The following is a 20211-nucleotide window of genomic DNA, read 5'->3' as shown; positions in this document are numbered from 1 at the left end:
CTCCCTTCCCTGCTCCATCAAGTGAATGATCTGCATTCCCATTAAGGCTCAAGGCTAGGCTAGGCAGAGAAGTTCAGACCTTTTTGCCCGGTGTCCTGAAGGGCATGGAAATTCCAATGAGGAAGAAATGGAGCACAAGACTCCCTATCCAGTCCAGCACCTTATATTCAGACTGCTCTGTCCCTTCTTGGCTCTGCATGCTTTTCACCACACTTTCTGAAATCTGACTTTAATTGCCACATTTTTTTTTTTAATGGGACCAATCCATACTGAGCTCTCCCACTTGAAGAGCCATCAATTTCAATGAAGGAAGCAAATCTCTATTCAAGTTCTTTGTGTGTATAACCCTGATTCTCCAGTGAAAGAAATAGGATTATACATGGGGATCTTCATAATGGGTGAATGGCAGCAATGAGTTTGTAGTTTTTAGAGTGTGTGTGTGTGTGTGTGTGTGTGGAGTTTTGGCCAGCCCTAGAGGGTTGGTGAAGGGTCCATGAAGACCTCAGGTTGAAAAACATCCCCCCCCCCCCATTACACATTCTGAAGTGAATGGACAGTGGATAAGAACTCTGAGGCACATCCATCCTGGAAAGGAAGAAATATGATTTGCAGTTTAAAGATCTGCTAAAGAATGCCGTCCAATAATAGATATCTGAACTATATACTGCTGAATCAGTTCACATTTCTTGTTGCGGCAGTCACTAAACTGCTCACGTTACTAACCAAATAAAAGGAAAGAAGGTTAATGTCCGTATCGATGTGTTTCCCCATTAAGGAAAGAATATGACCAGCAATGCAAGCTATATTATTACTACAATGTTGACCGATCACTTTTTACTTACTGAGAAACCAAAGGGGCAGTGATTGACCGTTTCATCAGTACTGGGAGTGATAAGAGCTCGCTCAGTTGTACAGCTGTTTCGTCTGTTGCTGACTGCGCTGATGGGTCCACAGGGAAGGTGTAGGATCTTGGTATCACATGATGCAGAAGATGGGAAACTGGAAGTTCTGCTGTGTTAGAGCATAGGTAAAAACAATGATTACTGTTTCTAAAGCACTTTCAAAACAAAATGCTATACAGCAAATAAAAATTAGAGGCACCCATTTCGGATTAGAGGCAACCATTTCGGCCAGTGAGCCCATTTCAAATTTCAAGGAAGTGCGGGTGGCAGTCACAGAGGGGGGGGGGGGAAGACACAGCAAAATACAAAAATAGTCTGTGGTAACAGCTGCTCCACGTTTCCCAAGATAACCTCATGCTTGGAAGTCACCATGTCCTGCTGGTCGAACAATACTAATCTCCCTGGCGCACAACAATGCTGTTGTTGTTTAATAACAGGGAGTATTCCTTCCTCCATTGCAAGATAATATACACAAGTTGGCCACACTTTCTCTCGCACACAGCACACTCACTTCACATATGCACAGCCACATATACATCTCTCTCACCACACATAGCTATGTACATACCTCCCCGCACTTCTTCACACACAGGGCCACACATACATCTCCCCCCCCTGCTCTGCCCAAATATATCTGTCTCAAACACACTGTACACATTCAGAAGAGCCTCTCAATTGGTGAAGGAAGTGCCTGCCATTAAAAGAAATTCCAAAACTGTGAACAAAAATATATTTAAATGATGTTCCAAAAGAAAAGTCAGAAGGGCGTTTTAATATCCAGAGGCAGGGCATTTCAGAGGTAATTAATCATGAGGAAAGGGTACAAATGAATGCAATTTAGAGTTTAACCAAATGAGGTCTACAGAATCCTGCACAAACTTGTGCCGCAACACTGCTGCGGTCTGGTACTTATTTGTACCTGTGAGAATCCGCGAAGGATTGACACAATCTCTGTGTGTCTTAATGATACCAAGTGTGCAAAGTCAGCATGATAGCACAATAAAAAACCTTTCTGTCTAGAAGAACAGGTATAGGACAGTATATAAATTCAATTAATAAATAATGATAATGATGATGTTACCCATAGCATGTGTGAGCAGCTTTTATCTGAGTGACTTGGATAAAGTTGAAATGTCCCCACAGCACAGGTGGGGGCCCGCTATGTGAATCCCCATCATGCGATTGACATCCTCAAGAGACCCCAACCTACGTGGCTGGATCATTTAAATGTGACCCAAGTTGATTGCAGGAAAGAGCCTCCCCAGAAACGTTCTTAGTGAATGACACTCTAGGACCACAAAATTCCATAAGCACTACTCTCCTTGAGGGGTAACAGCATATATGCGGTTCCATTCTCTTAATGCACCTCATGTTAGGAGTACTCACACATCAAATCGTAGCTGTCCTGGTATTTTTCAAGGCAATACTGATCAGATAAGGCTTTCACATAATCTTCCTCTTTCTTCCACTTGGCAATAGCGGTGCTTACGCCTTCTGAACTTTCAGATGTGCTGACGTCAGAGAGAGAAATCTGCTGAGTCATAAGAACCAATTCGGTCGATTTTTCAGGTTCCTCTACCTGATGAAAAAAAGTGGAATGGACATTGGAGAAAAGGAGGCTCATTTTTGATCCAGAAGGCTTTGCACTCTTGCTTAAGCTCACTTATCATTACATCCTGGGTTTTACTGAACCTTCAAGATTCTTGTCATTTAAGCAGCCCTCCTTAGCGTTGTCGCTAGTAATAGCGTTGCTTGTAATCATGTATGTTAAAGGATATATATGTGAAAATGGGCTAGAGTTATCCTCATTTTAAGCTTAATTTTTTCTCTCTGCCCTTTTCACTTTGATTTTAGCTAAGCGATCTGTCAAGTCGGTATCAGAATTTTTGCAAATTCCTAAAGTCAGAGGGCCCTGGGAGAATAAAACAGGGTTCAGATAAGGAATTCAGAGGGCACTTAGCTAATCAGCAAGTAAAGACAGTAATACTTGCTGGTAATATTTTCTGTTTAAGATTTAAATGAGTGAAGATAGGGAATAACATTGGGGAGAATTAAAATAATTCAAAGGAACATAGTACCCATTATTTCAGTAATTTTACTTGAGCATCACAATGAGATTCATCTACTTAAGATTAGGGGGCTAGTAATTTGAAACTGAAGTTGCTGTTTCCTCACCTGTACATCCTGAGAAGGCGCTGTGGAGAGATCTTTGGCATCATCCATTATGATTGCTATATTAACCAAAAAAGAGGGGACTTGTTACTGGAGGGAACTGAGAAACATGACAAATATTGTCTAGCCTTAAGGAATATAAAAGCAGTGTGAAATGTACAGAGCCTCACAAGAAACACAAGCATTTCAAATACATGATTTAGTCTCCCACTCATGTTACCCAGGACCAATATAGTAATAATAAAAAACTATCAGGCTTTTCTTCTGTTTCATAATAGAATTTTGTCTGTTAATGGCGATGGTCTCTTGCATTTATGTGGATCTAGGTTTCCTTTGTAGAGAAAGCAGTATTTAGGAAACATGCACAGTTAATTCATTTCTGTTTTAAGTGCCCATTAAAATATAGTTAAAATAAAGTTTTTATTCAGTACAGTTGTACCTTGGTTGTCGAACGCCTTGCAACTCAAACATTTTGGTGCCCAAATGCCATAATCCCGGAAGTGAGTGTTCTGGTTTGCAAACATTCTTTGGAACCCAAACGTCCGACACGGCTTCCGATCGAATACAGGAAGCTCCTGCAGCCAATTGGAAGCTGCGCCTTGGTTTTCAAACATTTTCGGATATCAAACAAACTTCAGGAACGGATTCCGTTTGAAAACCAAGGTACGACTGTATAACCTGACCACAAACCCACTAAGGCACCTGCCCAGATGTAAGCCCACTGACTTCCACTGAAGACAAAGGATCCTAACTGGTTCGTCTCGGCCTGAATAGACTTCTATTTTAGGGCTCTTAATAATGGAGGGGAGGAGGAAAGTCTACCAAGTAATTTGTTCACTGATTGCCACTCACCACCCTGTTCTTCTAGGCTTCTTTGTGGCTTTTCATCCAGGTTATCGCTCAGCACACAACCAGAAGGCATTGACTCTTGTCCTGTATCATGCTCTTTGATTGTAGGGAATTCTCCGTTATACAGGAATGTCTGAACTGTAGAGTCAGATGCAGGGCCAGAGACAGCTTTAAGATGAGGTATCGGATCGCTGAAAGTTGAAGGAGTCCACTCTCCTATTTGAATACTCGACTGCGAGGCATGGCCAAAGAGGCTCCATCGGGGCACAGAAACCTCCGACTCAGAAACCATGTCTCCAATTTTAATGTGCGACTGAGAGGCATGCCCGTGAATATTCCAGCGAGGTCGCGAGGACACAACATCAGATGTATTTTCCCCAACTCTGATATTAGCATCCGACGCGTGGCCATGGATGTTCCAGCGAGGTCTAGCCGGCTCTATATTTGACACATACTCTCCAATCTTAATATTGGCATCCGAAGCATGGCCGTGGATATTCCACCTTGGCCTTGATGGCTCGAACTCCGAGGCATATTCTCCAACCTGAATATGAGCGGCAGAGACATGCCCATGGATATTCCAGCGTGGGCGGCTAGGTTCGACCTCAGAAGCATACTGTCCAATTTTGATGTGTGCATCTGAGGAGTGGCCATGAGGGTTTGAATGCGGGTGGGAGAGTTCAGCGTCAGGTACGTATTCCCCAATTTTAATATTTGCATCAGACGCATGGCCGTGAATGTTCCAGCGAGGGACCCTGTCCTCAACATCAAATACGTTTTCTCCAGCTGCAACATGGCTGTGCGAGACTGAAGGCCTGAGAACAGTATTAAAGTCATACCCGTCGTATTCGGAGACTTGGGTACCGGTTTCCCCTTCTGCCGCACCTTTCGGCGCAGAACTACTTTCATCTGTCTGACCGTGCAATGAAAGATCTGAACTGATATTCTGCAGGGCTTCATCCAACAAGTTGGTCTCTTGGGCACTGGGGACAACAAATGTTTCTTCCTGAGGCTTTGGTAAAAAATCTTCAAAATCCAGACCAAGTTCAGATACACTCTTTGGCAGAGTAGCTGCTTGCTCCGTATGGAGTACCTGAGATGCAGTTTCTGTTTCTTTGGACTCTGAATAATCATTAGACTGTATATTTGTTGCCTGCAGTAAGCCTGGGGATATCACCAGTTGAGATTCTGGGTCTCTGCCGATGTCCACACCATCAGGACATTCAGGCTCTGCAGAAGTTAACTGAAATGGAAAAAAGAAAATTAATTACTAGAACAGATATGCAACTCACTTATACAGCTGGGATATCTTCACCTTAATTGTTTCATCCATAGTTTCTGAAACTACTTTTTTATAGTTTTATATCACTGTTTATTTTTTAAGCAGTTTAGGGTTATTATATTCACCGAGCTTTTCAAATGCTCCAATAGCTCCTTCAGTCACTATGGAAACAGTTGACATTTGCTTGCATAACCAGCTGCATTGTTCGGATATCGGGTGAAAACAAAGACCTCTGTTTGAAGCACTGGTTTCTACATTTTTTTTTAACTGCACTATCTATAACCCAACAGTGTAACACTTGCTCAAGAAAAAGAAGATATGCATAGAGAACAAATGGCAGGCTATTCTACCTACTATTCACACTAACATGCAATATGGCCCCAAAAGCTCCCAATTTAAAACCAGAAAACAGGCCACTTTATAAACTCCCCTCCTTACAGGTATGACGGCAGTTCTACTGGGCTCTAAAACAGGCACCCCCAAACTCAGCCCTCCAGATGTTTTGGGACTACAATTCCCATCATCCCTTACCACTGGTCCTGTTAGCTAGGGATGATGGGAGTTGTAGTCCCAAAACATCTGGAGGGCCGAGTCTCGGGGTGCCTGCTCTAAAATGTGGGTCTTACTGTGACATGCAATCTTACAAAGCACAGATCACAAAAAAGGAGGAAAGCAAAAAGAAAGGGAAGTTCTAGGAGTGCCCAGAAATGACTAAACGGTGATCTAAACATCAATAAATCTGACACATATAGTACAAAATGCCAGAAGAACAGGGGGTGGTGAACCAGCAGTTGTTGCTGGACTACAACTCCCATCATCCCTCAACACTGGCTATGCAGGACGTTGCTTATGAGAACTGGAGTCCAACAACATCTGGAGGGTCACAATAGGCACTTTTACTATAAAATACAATGTTTTACTCAGCCAAATCTCTACCTTTTACTCCAACCCAAAAGATTTGTACCATTGAGTGGATCTACTTTTGGTATCCCTGGAAATATTAAGAGCCATGAAGAAAAGTGGAAAATAGACGATGGATATCCAACTCCCATATAGCTGGAGTTGGAAGGAAATAGGATTAAAGCTTGAGGAATAAACCTCAAAGAGTACGGGAGATAAAATAACTCTTTACCGAAAGACCCAGAAATAGTGCTAAAAAAGTTACAGACTTAAAAAACTGTTTTTGAGATAAATAATACAGCAGATGTATTCCATTATTAACATTTTTGAGACAAGTAAAACCATTTTGCGGGAGCAATTTATATCAACCTGTCTGAACAAAGAAAGAATTAAGAAAAGCATATATGAAAGAAATAGAGGAGTTAGAAAAGAAACATTAAAAAAGAAAACAAGATTAATAGATGACTTAATTTTTTTTTAAAAAATGGTAACAAATACAGAGAAGATAGCTGAAGAGTTTATTACATAATATATTACTTTATTTAAATAATAAAACCTGAAAAAATGGGATACTTATGAATGAATGGAAGATTGGGAAAGTAGTCCTTGCCACAGGTGAATCAAGAAGATGATGGTGTTTATGGAACAGGAGTTTTCTTAAAGGAACACCAACCTGAATGCTGGAATCACTGACTGGCACAACTGCGGCAGAAGTCTGCTGACACCACCCTTCCCCAATGTCTGCTTTCCTCCTATACTTTCCACCTGTAAGTTTCTCAAGCATGTCCTACGCATCAAATGAAAAAGATAAAAGATTTATACATACCAATGCATACATAAATAACCACTGTCAATGTGCTTTCCAGAAAAAAGCAACAGCAGCAGCATTTAAGCTACCTCGGTACGCTTTTGATCTTCCATCAAAAATTTGAGACGGGCCGTTTCCAATTTGTGCCTCTGAATTTTCCATAGGGCTCTTCTCTCTCTACGGGCTGCCTCTTCCGAGAGTTTGCTATAGTGGTCAATCAGCTCTTGCCTAAGTGAAAAGAAAGGTAGAATAACTTCACCATGTAGTTTTACAGGATATATACCATGATAGAACAGAGTACAGCAGGAAGGCATTTAGATTACTTAGGCTACCATCCAGAGTAAAAATGTAGTTCACAAGCTCAAAATTTAGTGAGCTAGCAAGTCGGATAATTTATCAATGCATCATATAACATGTTGAAGTTCCTAAGCAACCAATGCTCACTGAAAAATAAATAATTCTAAACCTAATTATAAATTTTGGGGACACAGGTGGCGCTGTGGGTTAAACCACAGAGCCTAGGACTTGCCGATCAGAAGGTCAGCGGTTCGAATCCCCGTAATAGGTGAGCTATCCCGTTGCTCGGTCCCTGCTCCTGCCAACCTAGCAGTTCAAAAGCACGTCAAAGTGCAAGTAGATAAATAGGTACCGCTCCAGCGGGAAGGTAAACAGCATTTCCGTGTGCTGCTCTGGTTCGCCAGAAGTGGCTTAGTCATGCTGGCCACATGACCCAGAAGCTGTACGCCGGCTCCCTCGGCCAATAAAGCGAGATGAGCGCCGCAACCCCAGAGTTGGTCACGACTGGACCTAATGGTCAGGGGTCCCTTTACCTTTACCTTTAATTATAAATTAAACAGGTGAAAATTTGGGAGCTTTGTGTCTGTTGTGTTTTCAAATGATACATACACTGTGCTGTGCAGTCAGATATTTGTGCAAGCTTAATGCTGTTCTGTAACAGATCAAACACAAGAAAAGCACCTTAAAGCTGTATAGTTTTGGCTGTTCACTAAATACCAATGGCTATAATGTACTCAAAGTTATACCATTTTTCATTCAGAACTAGCAGTACACAGTTGAGTCAATAACAGGGCTGAGTTTAGACTAGCAGGTCGGCAGCTCTCAGCTGACTTCCACATTGCTGCTGCATATCGGGGTGAGGTTGGCATGGTGCAGGCACATGAGCAGAGCTGATAAAAGTGTATCTACACTCGCAACCACCATATTGTTCAAACTCTGATATGTAGCAGCTGGGCTGCCAAGACAAAACAATGTAAAGACTCCTGGTACGACATACACAGCAGCTAGGCTGGCAGGGCATAAGGGGAAGTTTGTAGCTTATAGCAAAACCTTCTTCCATTCTGAAAGATGAGAAACTGGACTATCCATTTTCCAGCTTGGAAACTATTTTTGTAAACATACAACTGCTTGGTACAAAATTTTGAACTTGCAATTTTAACAGCCTTCCTTCCTTCCACACTTTTACCTTGCCCTTTTCTCCAATTCCTCTTCCAAAGCCTTCAGTCTTCTTTCCCTCTCTCTCAGTTCCCGAGCATAACTGAAATCATCATCAGTCTCCTCCTGTTTCAGAGCACGTCGGCGCTACATAAACATTTAAGAAAGCTTTAGAAACCACATTCCAAAAGCACACATTGTGCTCTGCATATTTTTATCCAAGCAAGTTCTATATAAAGATTCTCTGTCTCTTAACGTTGCTAGCAGAAAACGCACGTTGCAAATACCTCTTTATCTTTTTCAAATTGTTCTTTCAATTTCTGAAACTGCTCACGCTTCTTTGCATCCAGCACCATTTTCTCTGATATTTGTTGATCTGAAACAAAAATTTAAGATGCAGCAATGTTAAAAAGAAATAAAGAAAACAGTCGCTGTGAAAAACCAACTGGACTGCAAAAACACCTGTAACTTACCAGTAAAGGCTTTTAGAGCTTTGGTAGCTGTTTCTCGAGCGTGGAAAATTAGCTCCTGTTTTTCAATTTCCATGCGCAAGTCCTAGGAAGCAATTTCACAGGATTTAATGTGGTTTTCAAGCATAACTCGGGTCAGTTCAACTTTATTAATAATCCACTAACCCTCAAACATTTGGATTTCATACAGTGGGGGGAAATAAACACAAAAATACGGAAAGGTCAATTTTCAGTACTACACACACACACACACACACACACACACACACACCAGCACAAGATTAAAAAAACAACAACCCTAGCATCCATTATGTCAAAATTGCTTGAAAACCTTTATAGCTAGAACATAAATTACAACCAATTCATTTATCTGATGGTTCAGGACCCACTAAAGGCTCACAACCCAATCAATAGTGGAATGCAAAAGTATCATTTCTGCTATACAAACATATGATTAAAAACTGAGAAGCAGGTTCTCAAATGCATGTTTTGTTAACTGAAGGTTCTAGGTCATAAAAGATTGAAGACTACTGGTGTAAAAAGGCTGTACGCAACTCTGAGAAGGGTGTGATCAAAGAAGAAACAAGTCTGGTTCTGTCACCTCTATTAAAAAATACACAACTCTTTACTGACACACAGAGATATACAAGATTTGCATATGGAGTGCCATTAAGTCTTCCTTCCAAAAACAGCTGATAGGAGAACATTGAAGTGAATGAATATAAAGGCTTTCCTGTATTTGGGGACAAATCAAAAACCCTAAGCATGTATTCAGGTGTGCAATTTCATGAAAGAAGAACAAGTTATCAGGCAAGCAAAGAAACTATCTTGCCTATAAATGGGGGGGGGGGTGTCTTAACTGAAACAATTACAGTATTGTAATTTGATGGGTAAAATAAAGTTTGGCTTTTCATTTGTCTGGGCCTAAGATCTGCCGCACCAGTAGCACCCTAATGCCTATGCCAGGGCAGCATGCTTTCTCACTTGTCCCAGTGAAATTAATGACTTATTTTCGAACACACATGCGCAAGGACCACACTGTTGTTTTTGATGCACCATACAAAGGCAGAGTCCATGTTCTGGGCAATGGCACTTTCCTGATACAAAAAAAGATTTGGTTGAGTCAGTCTACCTTTTCCTCCTTGCTGATGGTACTATAGCGTGCGATTCTTTCCATTCGGCCCACGTACACTGCACAATCTCTCTCAATCTCTCTCAATTCGTCGAGGGAGAAGATGACAGAAATTCGAGGAACGGGGATGTCGGACCAGCAGATGTAGTGCTGCAAAATGTTTTAATGTTGTATTTTAATCTTGTTTTTAAGTTGTATTTCAATCAATTTGTTTTTATATTGGGTGTTAACCACACTCAGCTCAGTCTTGGCTGGGGAGGGCAGGGTATATTATTTATTATTATTATTATTATTGAGTGGCAGTAAACATCTGAAGAATGCAATCCAAGCTTTCATGCACTTTAGAACTGGAAACCTATTGGTAGGGTCTCGTTCAGTCTTAAGTCTGTTGTGGACTGGGGGTGGGAATCCTCATGACCTGGGCCTGGAACAAATGTGGCCCCCAGGCCTCCCTAAATGGCCCTCAGGAATCTCCCCAGGCCACACCCCTCCCTGTCTAGGCTACACTCTCTCCTCTAGTTCTGCTGCCTGACCAGAGAGATGTACTGTATGTGTAGAAATGCATGTGCGGCTGGCCCTAGTCAAATACAAGAGCTCTTGTTCCATGTGCCACTGGCATGGGTTCCCTGGAAGGGATTGTGGCCTTTGGGCTTAAAAGAGTTATCCGCTCTTGTGACAGCATTTATTATATTATTCCATTAAATGCTGGGCTGTGTGACTACAGTGACTGTTTCTGATGTTCTTTGTGGAACGTTTTGTCGTGAACACCTCCATGGGATATGCTTTGTCGTTTCTTTCGGATTGTTTCATTGTGAAAGGTTCGTCCGGTTAGTTAAGATCAAACATAAGGCAGCCAATTATGAAGTGAGAATTTTAAACTTACGTTCCATGATAACGTGATAGGGAAGACAAGCAACATATTCATGATATGACAGAGTGCAAGCACAGAATGATTTGTGGTAAAAAAAAAACAAAACCAAATCATAATTAAGCCTATGAAGAGATGCTTTACTTGGAAGTCTATCTTTGCATGAAAAATGAGGGGGAAGCAACGACTTCAGCTTTTTATTTAAATTAGCTGTCATTTAGTCTTCAATTTAAGAAACATTCTAAACTAAAAGATTCCAGTAAATTGGGGGAGGGGGGTGTAATTGGGTTGTTGTTTTTATTTTGATTATGTATATTGAGATTTTTATGTTGATCTTTTCTGTGTACCGCCCTGAGACCTCCTGGTATAGGGCAGTATATAAATTCAATAAATAATAATAATAATAATAGCTTGATCTTGGCCAGTAACAGAATAATCTTGGTAGAAAGGTCCTATAATACATTTGGGTGGGGCAGTGGCTTACAGTCCAGGAGCAAGGAATTTCTATGTATGAAATTAACCCAAAATATGGACGTGCTGCATGAATGTCATAGTTAGGGAAGGTGTTCTCAGTCAATCCGAGAGACTGCAAGGGGAGTCATAGTCTCTTCAGCTAAAACTGACTTTCCAAGGGTATATGACTTCAAATGTACTTGAAAACAATGCTTACTCCATGATTTTCAAGAGCAAGGGGTACTTACCCTGGGACAACACAACTTTAGCAAGTTTATGGTTTTCCCACAAATGTAGACGTCATTAGCAATATGTTTCAAAAACACAGGCACACAGTCTTCTACTTCCTTGGAAATTAAAACGTACCCATGGGTCCAGTAGTGTTTGTCTAGAGATCCAAAAGGACAGAGAGGTCAGAAAGTGAGGCATATAAAGAGTACTTTGGTGTATTAAGTTTTTAATTCAATAAAAGTGAAACTATTATCTATTTGTTGAACAGAACCCAATGATTTACTTTGCAATCACTCTATTTCATTTCCAGCAAAATCCACAACTTCATCCAGATGATGCACCTTGTGACTGGCATCAGGAATATGGTAACGCTAGTGTCATTGATGTCTAGTGGCTAGTGTCTTGTGATATCGTTAGCTGTATAACCTCTGAGAATACAGTGGTAGCTTGGTTTAAGAACAGCTTAGTTTATGAACAACTTGGATTCAGAACGCTGCAAACCCAGAAGTAGGTGTTTTGGTTTGTGAACTTTGCCTTGGAAGCAGAACATGTTCCACTTCCTGTTGAGTGTGTTCCATTTGTAAATTGAGTCCCCTGCTGCTATGGGAAAGTCTTTACTTTAATGCTTTACTTTAAGAAAAGACTTCCAGAACAGATTAAGTTCGTAAACCACTAGCACTAGTTCTAAAAAGGTTTTCTTTGTTTCTCTTTGTTCTTATGTCCACAAGCCAAGTCCACAAAACAAGAGTGCATGTGGTGAAAAGGGAAATAGGCACAATATACATACGTGTTTTGAACAACACACACAGAAACAGCTAAATACCGTATTTTTCGCCGCATAGGACGCACTTTTCCCCCTCCAAAAATGAAGGGGAAATGTGTGTGCGTCCTATGGGGCGAATGCAGGCTTTCACTGAAGCCTGGAGAGCGAGAGGGGTCGGTGCGCACCATCCCGCCCCACCGCCAGCCCCACAAGCTCGGGGGACAGCGGGGAGGCAGAACGCCGCCATCCCGCTGTCCCCCGACTTGGTTAGAAGGCTGGCGGGGGGGGGGGGGGAGAAGCCTGCTCCTTCCCGTCGCCAGTCCCGCAAACTCGGGGGACAGCGGGGAGGCACAGCGCGCCTTTCCCGCTGTCCCCCGACTTGGTTAGAAAGCTGGCGGGAGGGAGAAGCCTGCTCCTCCCCGTCGCCAGCCCCGCAAACTCGGGGGACAGCGGGGAGGCGCAGCGCACCATCCCGCTGTCTCCTGTCCTGGTTTGGAAGCTGGCGGAGGGCTTCCCCTCCCCCAGCCCCGCAAGCTCCCAGAGCAATGCCAAAGCTGCAAGCAGCTTCGGCATTGCTCTGGGTCCCGTTCTGGGAGCTGGGGTCGGGGGAAGCTCGGGCTTCCCCAGCCCCGCGCCTGGGGGGGGAGAATAATTTTTCCCCTTTATCCCCCCCCCCCCAATCTAGATGCGTCCTATGGGCCGGTGGGTCCTATAGGGCGAAAAATATGGTACACAAAGAAAAGAAAACAAACATGGTGTTACATGTAAAAGAAAGTTAATGCCATCTCCCAGGGAAACGGTAATGGAATAAATCAAGCATAACTTTTCCAGTTGTCCGGCATAGGCCCTTAAGTCACTAGCCAGAGGAGAAAGCAAGGGAGCCACAGTGATCATGCCTGGATTCAAGGAAGGCAGGAAGTGAGCTAGAGCATCACTGGAGATGCCAGCTTCCAAAGCTTTCATTCCTGCCATTCCCTGCTAGCCAAAGGGTAATTTCAAAAGAAAGCAATTCATTTGTAACATACCTCTAAAGCCAAGATAATCCTCATTCACCTGAATCATGAATTCGCCATACACGTCTCTGAATACACCGCTATAAACCCAATCGTGTATAAACCTAAAGGCAAAAGGTTGAATGTTGAAAAAGGTGTTTTATAAAAAGGTAAAGGACCCCTGACAGTTAAGTCCAGTCGCGAACGACTCTGGGGTTGCAGTGCTCATCTTGCTTTATGGATTGAGGGAGCCGATGTTTGTCAGCAGACAGTTTTTCCGGTCATGTGGCCAGCAAGACTAAGATGCTTTTGGTGAAAACAGAGCAGCACACGGAAACGTGGTTTACCTTCCCACCACTTTGACATGCTTTCAAACTGCTAGGTGGGCAGGAGCTGGGACAGAGCTGGGGGAGCTCACCCCATCGTGGGGATTCGAACCGCCAACCTTCCGATAGGCAAGCTGTCGGCTCAGTGGTTTAGACCACAGCACCATCCCTGTATTTTATAAACACCCTCTTAAATAAGGGTATGCTGTCCAAACAGAAAACAGATCTGATAAAAATACTACCACTAAAATAACTATTCAGGTTAGATAGCAACTGTAAAGACCTATGGCTCAGGTTCAAAACAGTCCCCAAAGAAGATACCTGAATGCTATAACTGCTCAGTTTTTCACTAGTACTGAAAGAGATAGATTAACTATCATGTCAAGCAGAGTCTCATATTAATTGGGATTTCTGCTTTGATACTTGAGGTTTCCAGAAGGGTCTCTCAGTGTCTTGATCGTTGTATAAGCATTTAAATAAAAATAATATGCCACTCTGAAATACACAGAGAATTATTTTAATGTGCAGAAAGAAAAAACTTTTAAAAGTCCCAGAACATATTTCAGTAAGCATAGACCATTTTAAGATTTTTGCTACAATCCTATACCCACTGACCAAGGAGTAAGGTCAACTGAAATCAATAGGACCTGAGAATATGCAAACAGGAGTGAATTGCTAGCTTTATTTCAGCACACTAAAATAAGGCTACCGCCATTCAGAAATTCCAGCTCCTTTTAAGAACTCACAGGAACGCCATCTATAGGAAATGCATTAGATCATCTTTGTAACAGCAGTTCCACAGTGCACAATTTTAAACTGAAATACTTACCGTGTATATGGTTCACAGCTTGTTTTTAGTAGGGAGAGAAGAACTGGGTAATGTTCATTGCTGCAATTATTAAGAGCTTCTTGGTATAGATAGGAAAGTAGTTTCACACCCTGAAATAAATGCATAAGCCACTCATTGAAAGGAAAACAATAAACACGTATAGGTACTTCTGATGATGTTTAGCTTCATTGGATAGTTTTATTGCATTGGCAGGACTCAGCTGGAAGTGCTGGTTTGGCTGGAAAAGTCCTTAAAGCCTTTTGTTGACTTGGAGATACCTTTTTATTAATGCTGAATGAAAGCAAAAGTGTGCTCCTCCTAACTATATTTCTTTTAAAACCAATACATTCCAGCAAATCTATACAATCTGACATGGGTTTTTTAAAATACCGATGAGCAGACACATTACAAGCTGATCCAGTGGTGTAAATCACTTTTCTTAGAAATGGAAGCATACAGGATGGAAACAGCACCCAAAGCGCTCTGAGATTGCTTGCTTATGTTTGAATCACACCTGGTTGTTTCATGTTTCAAAATGCACACCACTCGGTTGGCTGCGACTACAAAGAGAAGCACAATCATACTCACTGTTGGAAATGAAGCAGCAGCAGCAGCAGTTCCCTGCGCAGTCACTCCTATTCCACAGAGTTCAGCTATATACCTTTACAAAACACAACAGCAGCAAATTACACTTGCGTAGTACCTTTAAGAGCATGGGGTGGGAGGAAGACCTGTGGGCCCCAGATTACAATTTCCATCACTCCTGGCTATTGGCCATGCTGGCTGGAGCTGATAGGAGGTGGAATCCAAGACACAGAGAGCCACAGCTTCCTGTTTAAGAGCCTAAGAACCGGTTTACTGGACCTTCCAGGCTAGAATTCCGTCTTCCCCAGTGGATAACTAAATGCTTCTGCGTTTTGTTTTTCAGTATTTGGCCCCTGCAGCTGGTGCTGAGATGTATAGCAAGGTAAAAATATAAAGGACCCCTAGATGGTTAAGTCCAGTCACAGGCGACTATGGGGTTGTGGCGCTCATCTTGCTTTCAGGCCAAGGTAGCCGGCGTTTGTCCACAGACAGCTTTCCGGGTCATGTGGCCAGCATGACTAAACCACCTCTGGCACAACAGAACACCGTGAAAGAAACCAGAGCACACAGAAACTGTGTTTACCTTCCTGCCCAAGTGGTACCTATTTATCTACTTGCACTGGCATGCTTTTGAACTGCTAGGCTGGCAGGAGCTGGGACAGAGCAACGGGAGCTCACTCCATCGCAGGGACTCAAACCGCGACCTTCTGATCGGCAAGCCCAAGAGGCTCAGTGGTTTAGACCACAGCGCCACCCACATCAGTCTGCTAGTGAAGGTTTCATTTAGCTATCAAGCCTACATACTTTTGCCTAATCCTTTTTTATAAAAGCCACATAAGCAAGTAGGCAACACCATATCAACACTAACTCTTACTCTAAGACTAACACTAACTCTTACCACACCATCCAAACTGTTCTTAAAAACAGTCTTCAATTTCAGCCTCACTGTCTAATTAATGGCCTTATTTTCAACTCCATCAACTGACTGTTCCGGTTTGCAAATGTTCTTTGGAACCTGAACATCTGCTGCGGCTTCCGATTGGCTGCTGAAGCATCCTGCAGCCAATCGGTAGCTGCGCCTTGGTTCCCGAACATTTTGGAAGTTGAACGGACTTTCAGAATGGATTCTGTTTGACTTCAGAAGTACGGCTGTATATATATGCTCCAAACTTGGGAAGCTGTTATGGCTACACTACAGCAACTTTGTTGTTGTTTTTATTCAAAAGTTACAATACAGTTACAATGCAATTCATTTTCTATGAATATCTCTGCTTTATAACATGTGTCAGTTTGCCTAATAGAATACACTTCTGGAACAGTATCCCTCAGAATACAGGCGATTCCCCACATATATATGCAGCACCAGGAAATAAAAAAATAATCCAAGTTAAACTACAAAAACAGACCCCAAAAGTGTGAAAACTTGAGGGGTGGGGAGGGAGATGGCGTGAAAAGAGCAGGGAAATCAGCCAGCAATTCCATGAGCACCGACCATTGAGGCCTTTGGAGAGTTGATATTTGGGAAAGGAGGCGATGAAGAAGACTGAGAACCACCAGTGCTGCCATTCATACCAATCTGGTATTTGCTACTGGTTATCAGGGGTTTAGAGGGTGTCTACAGGTTTCCCCCCCACTATACACAATTTCCCGTATACAAGGGATATCCAGGAACAAAAGCCCCACGTAAGTGGAGAGTTGCCTGTACTGAAGCTGGAAACCCTGGTTCTAGTGTAAGTAATACTGGTTACTGAGGAAGGGAATAATATATATAAAGCTCATTGGTATCTGCCTTGCATGCAAAAGGTCGTAGGTTCAATTCCCATCATCTCCAGGTAGAAATAGGAAATCTTCTGTCTGAAACCTTAGTCAGCCACTGCCAATCAGGGCAGACAATACTGAGCTGAGATGGACCAATGGCATGACTCGGTATAAGTAAGTTTCCTACGCCCCTATGGTTACTTAAAATATCTCACCTATGAACCCACCGTCTAAATTAACTGACTAAAAATATTACGCTACGATTATGCTGCATAAGAAGACGGTATAACAGTGAAGGAGACTGAGAAATGATCATTAGATTACAGACGATAGGAGAAGCAGTACAATGCTAGCTAATCTAGTCTGAAATTGCTTTACTAATGTGGACTAAACTACAACAATGCTATCAGCAGTTCAAAGGTCTCTCGATTCCTTTGTGGTTTAGATCAAGCATGTAAGATGTCAAGCCTTCCTTTCCATTAACTTTTAATGCCGTGGTATTACCTTAGCTGGCGTCCTAGTTTCCTGAAGAGGAAGCTGATGGTTAGAAGCGTCAGAGTGGAAGGAGTCGACAAAACACACGCTCGGTAGTACTGCAGGTATTTTCTCAGCCCGCTTGTAAATGCCTGGCAGGAGAGAAGTGAAAAGAAGATCTGCTATGAAAATTGTTTGTGCATGGCATACATTCAGTGTATGCTTTATAGGAAAGTGGCAACTGGGTGTACTATTCTTGTTGAGCCTCCTTCAGATACTTAGGATCTGTGCAAGCCCAATTTACACCCTATGAGCAGACGCTTGTTTTTAACTTTTTTTTCTAAGTTTTTTTTTCACTTGCATTGTATGGCTTTTATCTTTTTAATGCTGTAAATTGCTTTGATATTTTTATGATTTTGTGGTAAATAAAAATTTATATAAATATTTATATAAATAAACCAAGCCTTATGAGGAACAGGGTTGAAGGAGCTGGGTATGTTTAACCTGCAAAAGACGAGATAAGACACTTTTGGCAAGACTTGGCTTCCATTCTTTTCCTTTATAAATGAGACAGAATATGTTTTCATTCCACCCACAACACAAGAATCTCTGTAGAGAGGATACTTGAATTGACAATGCACAAATAAACGTACAGCTTGTGTACTGCATATGAAACTTAATAAGAATGTACCACTGGACAAGTTACTGTAGTTATATGTTGTTCTTGTATTTACATGGTTTAACTGATTCTTAGTTTTTCTTTGATCTCACATCATTCTTGATACTACTACTGAAATTAGTCAAATGCTGCAACAAAGTTTAAACTTCTGTAATTGTTTTTCAAATATATTTTAAAGACTTCCCATTTTGAAACAAATACCTGTTTTGGTTTATTCTTTATTTTTTTCAGACAAGTTATCTAACTCTGTATATTCAGTCAATTTTTGGATCCAATCTTGCACAGATCTTAGTTTGTCAGATTTCCAATTTGCAGCGATTTAAACTCTTGCTGCAACTGTAGCATATAAAAAGATTTCTTCTTCTTCTTCCTCTTCTTCTTCTTCTTCTTCTTCTTCTTCTTCTTTATATCCAAATCTGTAATCCTCAGAAGGTAGGCCTCTGGTTTTCTATTAAAGGAGATTTTTAGCATTTTTTGCAATTCTAAATGGATGCCCTAAAACATATTCATTTTCTTTCATTGCCACCACTTATGGTAGAGTATCTGTTTTTTCTCCACATCTCCAGCAATCGCCTGGGACACTTTTGTTCATCTTTGTTGGAGGTTTCTGCAGTCACAGCAGGTTCTGTAATTCTCCAGCAATTTGACTTCACCCCTGGAGGCAGTGAATTGTCTCTTGAGACAGACAGATGCCAACAACTGTCCACAAAGCAACTTGGACTGATTGCTCTAACTGCTTGGATAAACACAGCATTTCTCATTACAGTGGTACCTCAGGTTAAGAACTTAATTCGTTCTGGAGGTCCGTTCTTAACCTGAAACTATCCTTAAACTGAGGTACTACTTTAGCTAATGGGGCTCCTGCTGCCACCACCGCCACGCGATTTCTGTTCTCATCCTGAAGCAAAGTTCTTAACCCGAGGTACTATTTCTGGGTTAGCAGAGTCTGTAACCTGAAGAGTCTGTAACCTGAAGAGTCTGTAACCCGAGGTACCACTGTACTTGTTCCTGTACTCCTCTCCTCCTCCTCCTCCTGTAGGCCCCTTTCATCAACTTCCCTCCCCGACAACCGGATCCCAAACTTCCGCAATCCACTTTGGGAGATCTAACTAGTAATTCTTATCCACAACCCAGTCACCTAATCACTAAGACCCAAGGCACACCACATTTATTTCCCTCCTCTACCATCACAAAGACTTGATGTAGTAAACCACTGCTACTCCCAGTAGGTTGAAAGAGGATTTCAACAACTTCTGGACCCAATTTCAACTCCAAATCCATTGCACCAAACTGGCTTTTAGGTGGCTATATAACAGCACATTTTGTTCAGAGAAGAGACTATACCTCTCCCCACTTCCACTTGTAAAGCAGGCATGTCCAAGGTCCGTTTCGGGGGCATAATCCATCCCGCAGGTCGGTTTAATCTGGTCCCTGTGGCAGTTTATTTCCTGGGGTAAAATCCTTAAAAAACCCTACTTCAACCCTAAAAAAAGTTAACAACTTTGGTCGGCCCTCACGGCCCTTCACTTCATCAAATCTGCACTCTTTGAAAAAAGTTTGGACTCCACTGAAAGAGTTTGGGTACTCTCCAGAGACCCCCAGGTTCTACTGATAGAAAGGAGTGCTCTGTTCTTCTTTCCCCATTGCTTCTCCCAAAATTCTGCTCAGGAGTGTTGGGGACCCCACAGTACAGCTTGGGAGGTGAAGATGTAGGATCCTAGCTGCTTTCATGAACAAGAGGGCGCAACTGGATCTAACCAACAGACATCAGATAAAGACAGAAATATAGCAGAACATCAAGATGGATTAGCGATAGCAAAACTGCCAGCATGCTACCTGAAAAACAAGTCCTTTTCTGTATGAAGAGTCCAAAACTGGTTGGACAGAGAAGCGGCTCAGTCGTGTGTAATAAGTTCCATATTCAGCAACTTCTGACAGGAGACTGCTCATGCTTTCAGGGGAAGTTCCAGATACATGTAGACCCTGCTTGGCCACAAACAGCACAGCTGCCTACAGGGTTGTAAAAGAGAGGAAGTCATCAATAAAAATGTACAGCACACAAGTTAGTTACAAAATTGATACACAAGTCCTCATCATCATAAGTTAGAGCTACTAAATAGGTGCACTATTTGTTTTTTTAAATTATTTTTTTTTGGGGGGGAAGCCTAATATGCAAAAAACCACTAAGTGATAATTAATAGCTTATTAGCAGATACAATATTATGGCATAAAGTAAAACAATAAAAATACACACATGGTAAAATTGTAAAGAAAATTAAATCAATA

The 20211-nt window shown here is 42.0% G+C and overlaps 1 protein-coding gene across 2 annotated transcripts in view; it reads right to left on the bottom strand.

The window, feature by feature from the left end:
- TUBGCP6 (tubulin gamma complex component 6) overlaps positions 1 to 20211 on the bottom strand; it is a 32452-nt gene that overhangs the window by 6533 nt on the left and 5708 nt on the right. For both annotated transcript variants that reach the window (XM_081877792.1, XM_081877793.1), the window contains exons 5-20: positions 19762 to 19935; positions 17277 to 17398; positions 15018 to 15090; positions 14430 to 14539; positions 13308 to 13399; positions 11537 to 11676; positions 9968 to 10117; positions 8839 to 8920; positions 8653 to 8741; positions 8397 to 8512; positions 7003 to 7141; positions 6779 to 6892; positions 3927 to 5166; positions 3078 to 3133; positions 2289 to 2481; positions 843 to 1011 (exon numbers count right to left, since the gene is read on the bottom strand). In XM_081877792.1, the coding sequence (XP_081733918.1) occupies positions 843 to 1011; positions 2289 to 2481; positions 3078 to 3133; positions 3927 to 5166; positions 6779 to 6892; positions 7003 to 7141; positions 8397 to 8512; positions 8653 to 8741; positions 8839 to 8920; positions 9968 to 10117; positions 11537 to 11676; positions 13308 to 13399; positions 14430 to 14539; positions 15018 to 15090; positions 17277 to 17398; positions 19762 to 19935 (3059 nt within the window). The remainder of the gene's footprint in view (positions 1 to 842; positions 1012 to 2288; positions 2482 to 3077; positions 3134 to 3926; positions 5167 to 6778; positions 6893 to 7002; positions 7142 to 8396; positions 8513 to 8652; positions 8742 to 8838; positions 8921 to 9967; positions 10118 to 11536; positions 11677 to 13307; positions 13400 to 14429; positions 14540 to 15017; positions 15091 to 17276; positions 17399 to 19761; positions 19936 to 20211) is intronic.

The sequence above is a fragment of the Podarcis erhardii genome (genome assembly GCF_964252035.2).
Source record: "Podarcis erhardii genome assembly, chromosome: 10".
In the NCBI taxonomy this organism is placed as follows: domain Eukaryota; kingdom Metazoa; phylum Chordata; class Lepidosauria; order Squamata; family Lacertidae; genus Podarcis; species Podarcis erhardii.
Note: the sequence above shows the minus strand (reverse complement) of the source record. Positions and strands in the feature narration are given on the sequence as shown.